General features: G+C 33.1%; 1 protein-coding gene across 1 annotated transcript; it reads left to right on the top strand.

The window, feature by feature from the left end:
- Nucleotides 1–6,706: 6,706 nt before the first annotated feature.
- LOC140833291 (uncharacterized) lies at nucleotides 6,707–8,610 on the top strand. The gene is made up of 3 exons (XM_073197668.1): nucleotides 6,707–7,018; nucleotides 7,775–7,902; nucleotides 8,351–8,610. The coding sequence occupies exons 1-3, from the start codon at nucleotides 6,753–6,755 to the stop codon at nucleotides 8,407–8,409; spliced, it is 453 nt and encodes a 150-aa protein (XP_073053769.1). The 5' UTR covers nucleotides 6,707–6,752; the 3' UTR covers nucleotides 8,410–8,610.
- The last annotated feature ends 6,452 nt before the right edge of the window (nucleotides 8,611–15,062 follow it).

Here is a 15,062-nt window from a genome sequence, read left to right as displayed (position 1 = left end):
ATATATATAAAATACAGCGTCCGCGCTTGGTAAGCGCGGACGGTGCTCCACGTAGGCAGCGTCCGCGCTTCTCATCAGCGGATTGAGGTAGTTTTGATACATCTTTTTTTTTTAAAGTATTTTTGAAAAAAAAATTTAAAATTTAAATTAGTTTTAATAAAACCCCCAGGTAAGCGCGGACGGTGCTCCACGTAGGCAGCGTCCGCGCTTCTCATCAGCGGATTGAGGTAGTTTTGATACATCTTTTTTTTTTAAAGTATTTTTGAAAAAAAATTTAAAATTTAAATTAGTTTTAATAAAACCCCCATAGTACCCATATGGGTACTATGTATATACGTATAAGGTAAAGTTTTGATTAAATCAGGTGGGACAAACTTAAGGGCAGATATGTAACATCGGCCACAATTAAGACGTTGTTGATTAATCAATCTTTTAATTTTCGTAAGCATAGAAAAGTATGTGATATTTAATAAAATCAAAAATGAATTTTTTGACATAATATAAACAAAAACTTAGATTATGCTTGATGAATTAAAGATGCTAGATTTTAAATCATTAACTTGCTTGGAAATATTACCATATATTTTAAATATATAATCTATCAAATCATTCCTCAAAATCAAACGTCTTCCTTCAAAATAAATCCATCAATCCAAATATAATCTTAAATAATTTGAATCTTGGCTTGTTATTGCATGATTATATTCATAAATATCATATTCTTTCTCGTATCTTCAAATTTTTATCAATTTTAGTTTTTTTTGCATCGAGTGCTTGTGTAACATTGCACAAATCAACACTACGCTGGTGTCACAGTAGCACCACATCGAAAATGGATTAAAATTGTAAACAAAACAAAAATAATTGAAATTTAAAAATATATAAGACCAAAATGATAAAAAGGTAATTACGTAAATATATAAGACCAAAATGATAAAAAGGTAAATATATAAACCAAAAAAATGTTAAATTCCGTAAAATATTATAATAAATGTATCGATTATGTAGTTTATACGATACGTATAATAATAGATTAAAAAAAGATGGAAGATGCTCATTTGAAGTAAGGCAGAGTTTATTTTATAGGGTTGTCTACTTGTATTTGCATTTTTTTTTTTTTTTTTTTATCTTCAATCAATAATATGTGATATCATATATTATATCCTTACCTAGGGGTGAGCATTCGGTTAATTCGGTTACCGACCGAACCGAATAAGCCATAACCGAACCGAACCGAAATATTTATTCATAACCGAACCGACCGAATTAATTTTCATAACCGATGAAACCGAACCGAATTAAAATCGGTTAATTCGGTCATGATTATTTTTTTTAAAAAAAATGATTTAACTTTAATTATATATGTAATTTTTTTTTAACACTATAGTTTACACAAATGCATAAAAACATAAAATCACACACATCACAAATGTATAAGTTTTATTTGAACACAATTAATATATATTATATCGATTTTAAAATTAAAAATTAAAATACTTATAAAAATTGATAAATAAATTTTTTTATTAAATAATATTTATTATACCGGTTAATTCGGTTAACCGATTTAAAAATTTTGAAAACCGTAACCGAACCGAATTAACCGAATTTTTTAATTTGAAAACCGAATTTCCGAAATAACCGAACCGAATTTCCGAATTGGCTCGGTTCGGTCGGTTAATTCGGTTTAACCGAAATCTTGCTCACCCCTATCCTTACTCTTTCAACGGAGCCCTTTATGTAATTTGGACGTTTACATAATATTAATAAATATATAATATTGGATGGCTTAGTAAGATGTTTGGCACGACAAAAACTTTGGAAAGACAGTCGTATTTTGTGAGACAAATCTTTTATTTGAGTCATCTATGAAAAAATATCACTTTTTATGCTAAGAGTATTACTTTTTATTGTGAATATCAGCAGAGTTGACGTATCTCACATATAAAGATTCGTGAGACCGTCTCAAAAAAGACCTACTCGTTTGACATTTGAGAATCTCAATTCATTAAGGCTCCGTTTGGTACCTGTGATATGATAAATAAATTATTAATAATTAGAGTTATTAAATAAATGAGATATATGGATTAATAGTATGTGAGATAAATAACATGGTGTTTGGTATGATTTTAAAATGATTAATTAATTTTGTAAATTTTATTGTAATGACCAAATGCCCTAAATATTAATTAAATATATATTCTTAAAATAATTGGATAGATAATTAAATATTTATAATTATAATTTATATTTATTAAAATTAATTTAAATATATTTATTAGAAATATATTTGTAAATATGCATTTACTTTAATTGTGGGTACCCGAACTTAATTCAATTCTTAATCACTTTCTGGGAATAATTAATCAATTAAAATAAACATGATCTAATTTTTTTTTTAAATACGAGCGTACGCAGCATATGAAATAAATCTTATCTCTTTTACAAGATCACAATTCAGATCTAAGTACAAGTCATGTACAATCATAAATCATAATAATTAATGTTTCTTCACTACACCTCAGGTGATATAACAGATATACTCCTAAGTCCGGATCTTCACGCTAACTGTCTTCTCTCATCCTCTTCTCGACCCTGATCCAACCCCACCTGTTGTCATGCATACATACAAAACAAGACAACAGCCGGATAACTCCGGTGAGAATAAATCTCAATATAAACAATGTAAACATGCAATCATATAAAAACATATATAAAAGCATAATAAAGGTATCATTAACATGTAGTAATTCAACAAACATGAAAGATATAACCAATGTAAATCAACATGTCGTATCAGACTCAACTCAATCGACGCGTCGTCTCATGCTCGACTCAACTGACGCGTAGTCTCAGACTCGACTCAATTCTAATCTAGGGATCCCGGTGTCTGAATAATGATAAATATATCGAATCTCAGTCGATAGGCATGAATCAATCCCTAAACGACATCAATATAATTCATATATCCAGTGTCTAGGCGAATCGGCCGCAGAATTGACGAATCAGTAAAAGAATAAGCGAATCAGCCAATGACCAGACGAATCAGTCGATGACTAGGCGAATCAGCCGATAACCAGACGAATCAGCCCATGACTAAACGAATCAGTATTCAATACATGCAGTGGCTATAAACCAATAGACTACAAACATCAATACCATCAATTACAAATATCAATACAATAAACTAAGTATGTGATTTAGGGAGACTCGAGTCAAACCTCACTCAAGTTGTGCAATCCCAACTCAACATTAATTTATATCTTTCTTTCTGATACTCTGACTCTGTCGAAGTCTCGAACCCCAAGCCTGTCAATATTCAATCTGACAATAACGATATCGATGGTACATTATCAATATACTACTCAATCAATACTGGATATAATCAGAAATCAATCAAATTTTGTTTCAACAACATAACGTCATAATTTCAATATATCCAGCACTACCATATTAGTCAGATATCCATCCTAACACCTCATACTCGATAATAATCCAATCCTGATATCAATTCTCAATCAACTCAACTCTAAAAATCATAACAATTTCATATGGTATCTGTTCCTCAGTCCGGTTTCGATTATACGATGTCTAACATGCCAAGAACATCATATATGAATCATATCAGATTCTGCCAATACCATAATTTCAAAACATATCAAAACGTAGCAAAACTTACGTCTAGTTGTAGCCTACGTCGATAGGAACACAATACCGAAGTCGGATTCAAAACCGGACGGACGGATTTCTCACAAAAGACGTAGGGATTTTTCACTCTTCTTCAGAACCTTTCTCGATTCTTTTGTTTCTGATTTCTGAAGGAACATATATATATATATATATATATATATATATATATATATATATATATATATATATATATATATACTTCGTGCATGTTAAAGCCATGTGGCTAAATCTTTGTGTTGCACGTCTCGCGCATATGTGCGACATCACTCGGCGCATATACGCGAGACACTATGTCTCGGTATTTATATATATATATATACTTCGTGCATGTTAAAGCCATGTGGCTAAATCTTTGTGTTGCACGTCTCGCGCATATGTGCGACATCACTCGGCGCATATACGCGAGACACTATGTCTCGGTATATATATATATATATATATATATATATATATATATATATATATATATATACATATACTTCGTGCATGTTAAAGCCATGTGGCTAAATCTTTGTGTTGCACGTCTCGCGCATATGCGCGACATCACTCGGCGCATATGCGCGAGACACTATGTCTCGGCGCATATGCGCGAGACACTATGTCTCGGCGCATATGCGCGAGACACTATGTCTCGGCGCGTAGCATGCACAACGCCTCTCGCATATGCACGCCCTCAATCGGCGCATGTGCGCGAGGTCCTTCAAAATTCTTCACAACTCTCGGGTTACCTCGCGCACATGCGCGGATTCGTGTCGCGCATATGCGCGAGGCTACTGTTCCTCGCACATTTTCATGCATTTTCTCGTCTTTCCCGGTCCGATCTTTTCCGTCTATAAACATATCAATTATCCCCCAAATCATTTCAAATTACGGTAATCGAATTCTCAAGTCTTACATTAATAATTAAAATAACAATAATATTTTGAATTTTAATATTAACTAAAATTTAGTAATAATTACAATATTATTGTTTTAAAATAATTATAAATATTCTTAAAATAATTTGATAGATAAGCAAATATTTATAATTATAATTTACATTTATTAAAATTAATTTAAATATATTTATTAGAAATATATTTGAAAATATTACGGTAGTCGTTAAACAAAATAAATTTAAATTTAATAAATATTTATTTTCATAAAAAAAATTAATTAACAAGATCAGAAATTTATAAAAATTTAATTTAAGATATATTTGTATTGCAATTTATTTTTTTTAAAATGATTGAAAATAATAAAAATATATGAAATTAATTTATAGAAAATATAATAAAAATTTAAATATTATATTAATTATTAAATTTTACTAATTTTAATTTTTATATTATATTGAAGAAGACAATTCAAGGTTATTATGGTCAATATACAATTTTATCATTATCATTATTCAAAAATTATACATTATCACACCTTTGAGGAGTGATATTTAATCACACAAATAACATAAATAGTGAGGGCTTTCAATCATAATCAAGGGCCTCAATGCTCAATTAAAAATGAATCAAACATGAGATAAGGGAAGATTATTTAATCATCATTCTCTTATCATGACTATCAAAGATAGCCTAAAGTTCCGATCAATGGCTTTTCACAAGAATTTATATGAATACGTACATTATTTAATAGAAGAGATCGGTTTACAAATTTATTCTCATCAAGGCTTTCGAATAATTTTTAATCGAAAATTATGTTTGTATTTTGCAAATTCCACATAGAAAATATTTATACAAGCTGATAAAGTTTCTCTACGCTCATTTTTTACTCAAATTCTGAGTGTCCATACAAGAAATAAATAAATAAATAAAAGATTGATTTTTTTTTTTTGAAAAAAATTTATTTAGTATAACAAGAGTGAACCATCGATTTTTTTTTTTTGTGTGTAAAAGTTTTTTGAAGGGTATAGATTTTTAAATTAAAAATAACGATCGTGACATACGTGATGCATTGTGACATAATAAATTAAAACTATGGAAGTGAAAAATTGAGTAAAAAAAGAAAGAAAGATGTATAATGAGATGAAAAGAAGTTGATATGCAGTTACTATAACTTTTAAATTGGAGACGATAATGCATTCAATAAGATTGTAATTTTTATTTCAATAGGAAATCATATAAGATAATAACAAAATTTCGTTGTTACATGATATTTTCGTTGGATCTTTAACATGATTGATACTCCATAGATGGGCCCGTTAGGGTTAGGCCCAAACCAGATGTGGGACTCCTGGCCCATCCTCAACTAAGATGGAAGGTCAGTCAAGGGTCCATGTACCCTTCTATACAGGTTTGAGTGTTCAATTGATTCATTCACTATATTATTTTTCAGCAGTACCCTTAGCTGCTCTCCATTTATATCCTCAGTCTCTAACTTGAGTGTCGGAGCGGCTATGCCAGAAAACCCTCTTGGCCCTCTTCTAACAATCTTATTCGTGATATCAGGTTCGGAACAATTTTGAAACCTGCGTCTGGACTAGTGACACTTACTGGAATCGGACCCTAAAATTTTCCGCTAGTATCAAAGATTATAGTGAGAAATTATTTAGGTATAAAATGGTGTTTCAAAATGACTTGTCGCATACAAGCCCTTATATAGTAGCCATAAAATCGCTTTAACAATAGAGTATATTTTGTGCATTTTAACTTTTATTATATCCTTTCATTTGGGAATTTGGTTATTATAATACCTCCCGTAAAAAAAATTACAATAATACCAATCCTAAATTGCACTATGGTCCTTCATGTCAATTCAAGTTAATTGCAAGATTGGCCTCTCACTAATTTTTTTATATATATAAACACACTAGTATGTATATATATATATATATATATATATATATATATATATATATATATATTTTGAATAATAATAATTTAAGTTATATATTGCTCTTATCCACAAAACCCGACCCATTTTGGGTCAAAATCGGGTCTGTTTCCTTGAAGGGGACCGCGAGTGCCAGATATATAGGGTGGTCACTCACTTTCGCTCATCAGTTCATTTGTTTCAAACACGAATAACTCAGTGTAGAAAACCCTAACTCAGCTTCGGCTCCTGTGAAAATGCGGGGAAAGCGCAGCCGAAACGTTGCTTCATCCACTCAACATGCGACGCCTCTTGAAACGGACGCCTCTGCTTCCCTTGTCCCAGTGAAGGTTATGAAGCCATCTGAAGCCGACGCCGCCGAGCCGAAGATTGTGAATGCTGTTTCAACGCTGGTGCATCAGAGTGCTGGTGAATCTGATCAGCTTAAAATGGGCGGTTTTCTGGAGAAATGTCACTATTGCCAGAAGCGGATAGCGCAGAACTCGGAGGTCTTCATGTATAGGTAAAGGGAACTTGCTTGGGGTTATAATATAATTAGTATTCGGCCTCGATTAGAATGAATGAAAAGATAATGGAACTGTGCTTGTTGCTTCTGCATTTTATGCTTTGATTTGTTGAATACATTTTATGCTCTCGCTGTTTTATGGTTTCTTTATCCATTTTTTGATCTTCGTATTTTATTGCTTCCATTTACTGCTTTGTGGAATGAGCATCGATTACTAAGGAGTTTATTGTCTTGTAAGTCGATTAACTTGGTCACCCCTACGTAAAATAAATAGCCTTTTAAAACCACGTGTTCTAAAAAGGAGGCATATTTACCCCTTTTGTGAGGGCATTTTTAAAAGCACAGGGTCGTGAAAGATCATTCACTAGTTTATAAACCGGTAATATTCTTTTCTAGGTTTTCCTAGGAGGGGTGCTATTTGCTACTCCAAGAATCCATTGTGCCTGTTTTATTTCTTCATTAGGAATTGAATTTTACGGTTTCTCAACGGTTCGATGTGGTGTTCAGAATTTTCCATCTTGACAATAATATATCTCCGTCATGTCATCATTTGATCAATACAATATCACTTGAGAAACTTGATGAATCAATTGGTTGGCACTATCAAGGAATTCGACCATTTTACTTGTCTTCTTTATTAATGCATCTCTCATTATGAATGTCATATACAAAGCTATCTGCCCAAGATCCTCTAGATTATATATATTTCTATGCATTAGAATTGCTCAAGTTTCTGTGTTCACTTTGATGCAGTAATCTCTGTGCATTTTGCTCTGCTGAGTGCCGGGACTTTCAAATTGCAAAAGACCAATTGGTGGAGAGACAATCAGGAAATCCCCGGGAGAAGATAGTTCCAGGCCCGGGGATTTACAATGTAAAGGGTTAGTCTTGTTCTTATGATTGAGTCGAATGCAAACGACGTCAAATACATATCTTGTCAAATACTAGATACAGATGCATACAGCTGTCGATATTTTGGTGATCGGTTTATGCTTCTGCTTGGATAGGAATAGTTTTACTGATATTCCATATTACCATACATCTTTACGATATAAAAACTGTTTTTTCCAGCTTCTAGAAGAACTCACCCTAGAAACCCTGTTTACGTTCGGGTTTCTATGTTAGCATATTTACAAAAGAGTAAAACTAGGTGTACCTCTTTTGTTTCAGCTGCTAATTGGAAGTCAGACGTGGTACTATTATATGTTACGACCTTGATCTGTTCAGGCTTTTAAACTTTACCTGAAGCATGAGTATCTATTTCATCTGCATTTCGCTTTTATGGTGCCTTAGCAAGCTAGACATTTGATTTCTTCGACATGTTTTTAGTGGCACTGATCTTGGACGAGAGTTCTGTGACACTGCAACATCACGTCATGCAAGGGTAGTTTGGAAGTTAAATCGCTGTCGTAGAAAAATGGGGCCTTTTTTTACTGAACATCCCCGAAACAAAAAATGAAGTTTTCAGTTGTCGAACAGAGGGATATTTTCTAATTGTTCAGTAATTTCTGGCTCATGATTGCTCAGTGCAACTCAGTAGACGAGTGGTATGATTACAAATAACCGAGGTTGTGCTTAGATTGAATGATTGATCCATCACTTGTTTGGATGGACTAAATTTAAGAGAATTTTGAAAGCACTCTATATCAAGATAACCAATTTCTATAGAAATTGTGGTGGATTTCATGTAACCCAAGATTGGTGTAATTTGAAATGCATTCTTCAAATTATTTCTTAAATCCAACTGTTTTTTTAAATCAAATGCATTAATCCAAGTTCATCTTGAGAGAATTTTGCTGTAGTCATGTCGATTCTATAACGATGTTTAATAGCTAGAGTTGTTTCTTGACATGGAAAGCTGGCGTAGCCACTTAGGAGGATTGTAGATTGTCCCGTTGATAATTTTTTTCATTTAGCCTAATAGGGAACATCATACACATAGGATCATTATACTTGATCATCATGAATCACGAAAAATTCTTCAAGTTATTTCAACGTTTAGTCCATTTCAAGTTTACACAAAAGAAGGAAGAAATCAGGGATAATCTGATGGTGATAAGCTTCAATTCTACACCAATTCTAAGTTTGCCCATGGAGTGTTACGTAGTTTCACCACGGCATGTCTTTATTGAGTTTATTTTGTTAAATTCTTTTCCCCGCATTCACCAATTGCTTTTACCAAAGTAGTTATTTACTTGTCAAAAAACTCGTATGAAACGGTTTCATACATCAATTTTGTGAGATTGATCTCCTGTTTTACCAGACTTATGAAAAATATTATTTTTTATGTCAAAAATATTAATTTTCAAAAAATTCGTATGAGATAGTCTCTTACATCAATTTATGATGTTTTTTCTATGCAAGATAAACATTGATATATACAGATTGAGAGTTGAAAGAAAATTGGAACCTTAAATGCATGTAACTAACAAATCTAACATATCTAACATACATATAAATATACCACTTCAATTGTGAATTTCCTTATATCTCCTTGTTCATTTAAGTTGGCCCATTAAATTATTAGGTTATCTTAAGTGTTTTTTTTTAATTCATTGTCCATCTTAAATGAATTTGGATATTAATACACATTCCTCTTTATTTCTTAAATTTTATGCCAAAAAACTATTTTTTTTTACATTTCCTTGTTCATTTAAGTTGACCAATTAAATTATTAGGTTATCTTAAGGTTTTTTTTTTAATTCATTGTCCATCTTAAATGAATTTGGGCATTAATACACATTCCTCTTTATTTCTTAAATTTTATGCAAAAAAATTTATTTTTTTACATTTTCTTGTTCATTTAAGTTAGCAAATTAAATTAATATATTTTAAGGGTTTTTTTGTGATTCATTGTCCATCTTAGATAGATTTGGACATTAATTCACATTCTTCTTTATTTTCTAAATTTTATGTAAAAAATTATTTATCTACATTTCTTAGTCAATTTTTGTGATTCATTGTCCATTTTAGATATATTTGGACATTAATACACATTCTTCTTTTTTCCTCTAAATTTTAAACTAAATTTATGATATAATCTTTAAAAAAAATATTCAATATAATCCTTATAATAAATATGAATTATATTGATAGTTTATTATCATTTGTTATATATTACAATTTTACATATAAAATTTTTTAACTGAGTATTACATATTATTTTATTTATATATGTTTTTTTACTATATATATTTATTTGAGTGGTATTATGTTAAAATGTTATTTCTCTTAAATTATTAATTACCAATATTAATTTATAAATGATTGATTCTGATATAAAATTAATTATCTATAATATGTATTCTAAAAAAACATAGAAATTAAATAAAATCCGCAATGTGTTAAAAGTTAGCAAAAACAAAAGTGATATTTATCTTAATAACAATTTTAATAATTTTATTTTAACATCATTATGATATTTAGTAAAATAAGAGAATTTTATTTGATATTTGTCTATGTGTACTCTGTTTAAGTAAATTTTAGTTTTGATTTTATAAAATTCATTATTCTGTTAATTTTATTTTTATTGTTTTTTTCATTTTGAAAGAAAAATATTTGTGCTGATTTATCATTTAAGAGAGCTGTATTATGTCGCGGATTGACAAATGTTATATAAATAAGTGAATATATATGATTTATTGTCATGCTGTATTTTTATGTATTGTGTTTTGATATATTTAGATTGATAAATACTTATAAACATTATGTTATTCAAACGACTTTAAACATTATCTAATTCTCGTGATTATATTTTTCATTATTAGTCATCTACGTGCATCGCACGTGTACATTCCTAGTTAAAATGTATCACAAGAAGATTAAAGAAGGCAAATCACCTCCATAAATGATGCCATCGTCACGAAAATTCTTGGGTTTTTTTGTTGATGTCGAACCATTTTTTGAGTGTTTTAGGCCATGAAACCATTGCCAAAAAATACCAGTGCCATAAATCATAAAAACAAAAATATGCAGAAGCAGCAGATTCAAGTAAATTCCATCCTGTCTAACATCAGTCACTCAGTTGTGCGTCTTCAGCTGGCCATGGGCTGCCATCCATCCCAGCGCAGGTCACGAAGCTTAAGCATGTTATCACGAATCTTAAGCATATGTTTCAACCATCTATCCACAACAGTGAAAGTCAAATGTAAATGTAAATGAAACATTTCAGACTCGACGTCCAGAAAGTTATGCATCAACAGAGTACCTTGCGCGGGTGTTTCAACCAACGCACTTCGGTTTGGTTAACTCGACCCTACCCCTGCTGGTAGTGCCCGCAAGGGTCGATCCAACGGCTCGGATTTTTTCGAGTCAAATTTTTTTTTTTTTTTACAGGGAGTGATCCGAGCCGTTCATTGACTGCCTTCACGGGCAGGGTGAAACAATCCGGTTTGACAGAAGGAGAATCTGAAAGAGTCATTCTTCTTTTGTTCTCTGACAGAATCATGGCTTGGAGTTAGAAGGAAATGAGATAGCTCACGAAGTCGTGCCATTTATTCCCTTTGTCAAGAAACAACCTTCTGCCTTAGAAGGTTAGATTTCCAATTAATCCCATGCAAAACATGGCAAACTTTTCAAATAGACCGACACCTTACCGTGAAAACAAGAGTCCATATTCGTGTAAGACAAGAAACACTCGTTAGGTTCTATTTCCTCAAAGCAATCAGATCGAATATCACCCTCCTTTTTTCTCAAGACAATCAGATTGAATATTGCTCTTGTTGGCTTGGTATAGAAACAACAACCTTGTCATGGCTAAACAAGAAAACAACATAGCAATGGTAAATTTTCATTTCACCGCAGAAACTCCAGAATCAAATGATTTTAATAACATGAACACAGATTATTAGATAAAACACCAAACAAACGCCATGCGATTCAAACAAACTACAAAATAAATTAAAGATAGAATACGTGTGTATTACTATGTTCATCCACATGTTAGAGTTTTTTCAAAAAATTTGTAAGTTTCGATTTTCCTCCGATTGAAGATTTCTAAGCACTCTAACTCTCTGTAGATGGTGTATTTTGTTTTTATGAGGTGTCTGTTTAGAGACCTCAATCGCTGTTATTATAGGCCTTTCATACCATCAATGGGTTATTACGGGAGCTTGATTGTCAAAAATAAGAGGCCCATATGTGTTTCATTTTTGTAAAGTCGAGGTGGTGCATATACCATTTTTAAAAAATGTATGCTATGGTATTCGCCATTTCCTACACATCATTTCTTCCTTCGATATGTCATTTTTTTTACATTCTCTCACTTGGCCCATACATAACTCATTTACCATAGGAGAAAACAAAACACATGAATCATGGCTGTAAAGGCCCAAAAACTACTTGCTTGAAAATTTGCGGAAAATTAAAAATTTTATTTTTAAAGAACTTAAATTGCCTCATTCATAAAATCAACTGATAAATCAAGTTCAATGTTTAAAAATATAGCAGCAGAAGAAAATAAAGTTTGCCAAAAATAACAATTTAAAAGAATATCCAACAACTGATAAAAATGTTTGAACATCAAATAAAATGGCAAATGCTGAAACTGAGGTCCTAGGGTGCCACTACTGCCGACCCAAGCTGGCTCACTGGTCCCCGCCCTCGGCCCTGGCCTCATCAGTACCTACAACAATCAAGTCTAGTGAGCCTAAAGACTCAGCATGCATATATCGCATGTCACGAGTAAAATCTGAAGTAAAATATGCATGAGATAAATATCATGTCATGAGGCATGCTGAAAGTAATCTGTACTGAGCAATTATAATACGTGCATAACTGAACTGAAAATCACAGTAAAAATATTTGCTCCTTGGAGCCCTGTACTGAAATAACTGGTAAAATTTTCTGTTGAGATTATGTTTTACGCCTGTGGCCACTGCACTAAGCTGAACTGATCGGTAACTGGCTACCGGGGAGTCTGAAACTGAACTGAGCTGGCCGGTCACTGGCGACCGAGTGGTACCAAACTGAACTGGGCGGTCACTGGCGACCGTATAAAATAATACTCCCACATAGTGAATGAACCACAAGCCATATCGCATAAATCTAAAAAATAATCATTTTCTGTTTTCATGCACGTAATATAATTAACTGGCATAATGAAAAATCCTGTAATTTTACCAACTGGATTGGATTGGATCGTCCTCAGGCTCGCTGCAACCTAACTGTGCTATGAAAAATATGCAATAGCTTAAACATGACCAACTACGCAATTTATGTTCAAAAGATGCGACTATGATGCCTAATGACTTCGCATTTAATCATGACTCCGAACCAACCTGAACCGACATAAAGTCATGATTAAAATACGCTTAAAATACCGAAATAATGCACCTATAATGATGATGGTCGAAATCTAGGTGAAATGGAGGCCAAAACATGAAACGCTCTTTCGAGAGTCAATTTGGCACATCGCACCGTAAATTCTCGTACGACCTCAAAAATGATCTGAATCACGAACGGTCGAAAACATGACCTTCCTAACTCAATGGGGCACTGTCCAGTCCAAGGCCATAGGCTAAAAGCCGACCGAGAACTCGAACGAGCCTCCGAACCGACACAACAACTTTCTGTAAAATTCCAGCAACTGTACAATCGTGTATCTTGTGTTGTTTTCGAGACTACCGGCCATTGGGGCGTGAAACACCGACCATAGACTCTTACCAACATCCCAAGGAGTGATTTGAACCATGGCTAAGGGCCCTAGGCCAGCCACAATCCGCGTCACACCAAACTCAATCGAAACTCCAACCGAGAACCAACGTGCATGCGTGTGTAGTGTTTTGCCTTGATCGATGTCTTGCGTCGTTCCAGTGGCCATTTGATTGACCATGGCCCGATCTAGACATCTAGGAGCATGATATGAACCGTGGCTAAGGGCCATAGGCCAACCAAGATCCATACCAAGCAACAAAAGAAACGAAACCATATGCTGAAAAATGGAAGGGGCCGAAGGGTTATAGGGGGCTGTTTTGATGTTTTGATTAAAAACCGATGAGACATGGACCAAGCCACCAAAAGGGCGACTTAGTCACGTCTTAGACATGCTAGGGGAGTGATCTAACAATGGCTATAGGCCATTGGGGCAGCCAAGATCAGCTCCTTCCTCCTTGCCATCAAAACTGAATTTCGAAACTCATAATGGACCAAATGAGAAGTTGCTGTCCATTTCTGAATTTCCAGCAACCAGGGGCTTGAACGATCTGACCAATCTGATCCTAATACCTCCTATTACGTGTACATATGTCGCCTTGGGAGCCTGGAGTCGAACCAATCACCTGAAACTCACAAAACAAGAAAAACGTGAAGCTTGCCAAGGAATATCAAAAATTCTGCATGTGTTGTTTCAAAATGTTTTGACATGGATCTCGATTTTTGATTGAATAAACATGATCATGTACTGAAAAATAAATGATAATATGACTTGATTGAGGTTTGAAAGAATCTAGACATGCCTTGGTTATCGTTTGAAATGAAAACAAAAAGAAGAGACGAGACGGCGCGGAGGAGACGGAGTGGCTTCTCTTGTTCTTTCTAGTTCTCGATTTTTCTCCCTTTTCTTTCTAGCTATCCTCACGTTTTTTTTTTTCTTTCCTACTGAAATGAATCTGAATTATGCTGATTTCGGTGGTGAGGGAGGGGGGGAATAAGTGGTTAAGAAGGTGAGGAGAAATTGTGCACAATATATGGGAGAATCAAGACCAAGTCTTCTCATTTTTGAATTTTGAATTATGGTTTGATATCAAATGAGTTGGTGGATGTTTCTAGGAGGTAGTGGCCGAGATCTTTCAAGCTTCCTAGACTAGGATGATGCTCAACCATTAATTAATTAAGGTGGACTAAAAATCCTAGAATTATCCTACTAATTACATGCAAAGAATTGGTCAAAAGGTTGATGAGTTGGCAAAGGATAGGCTATCAACTTAAGGGGGCCGAAATTCTATAAAAAAAAGGTAGGGGAGAAGTTGATTATCTAGTACATTAATAACCTTTAAAAGCCTCACTAATCCTTTAATTAATTTAGTGAGCTAACCCCTTAATT

The sequence above is a fragment of the Primulina eburnea genome, chromosome 6, assembly GCF_022965805.1.
Source record: "Primulina eburnea isolate SZY01 chromosome 6, ASM2296580v1, whole genome shotgun sequence".
Classification (NCBI taxonomy): Eukaryota; Viridiplantae; Streptophyta; class Magnoliopsida; order Lamiales; family Gesneriaceae; genus Primulina; species Primulina eburnea.
Note: the sequence above shows the minus strand (reverse complement) of the source record. Positions and strands in the feature narration are given on the sequence as shown.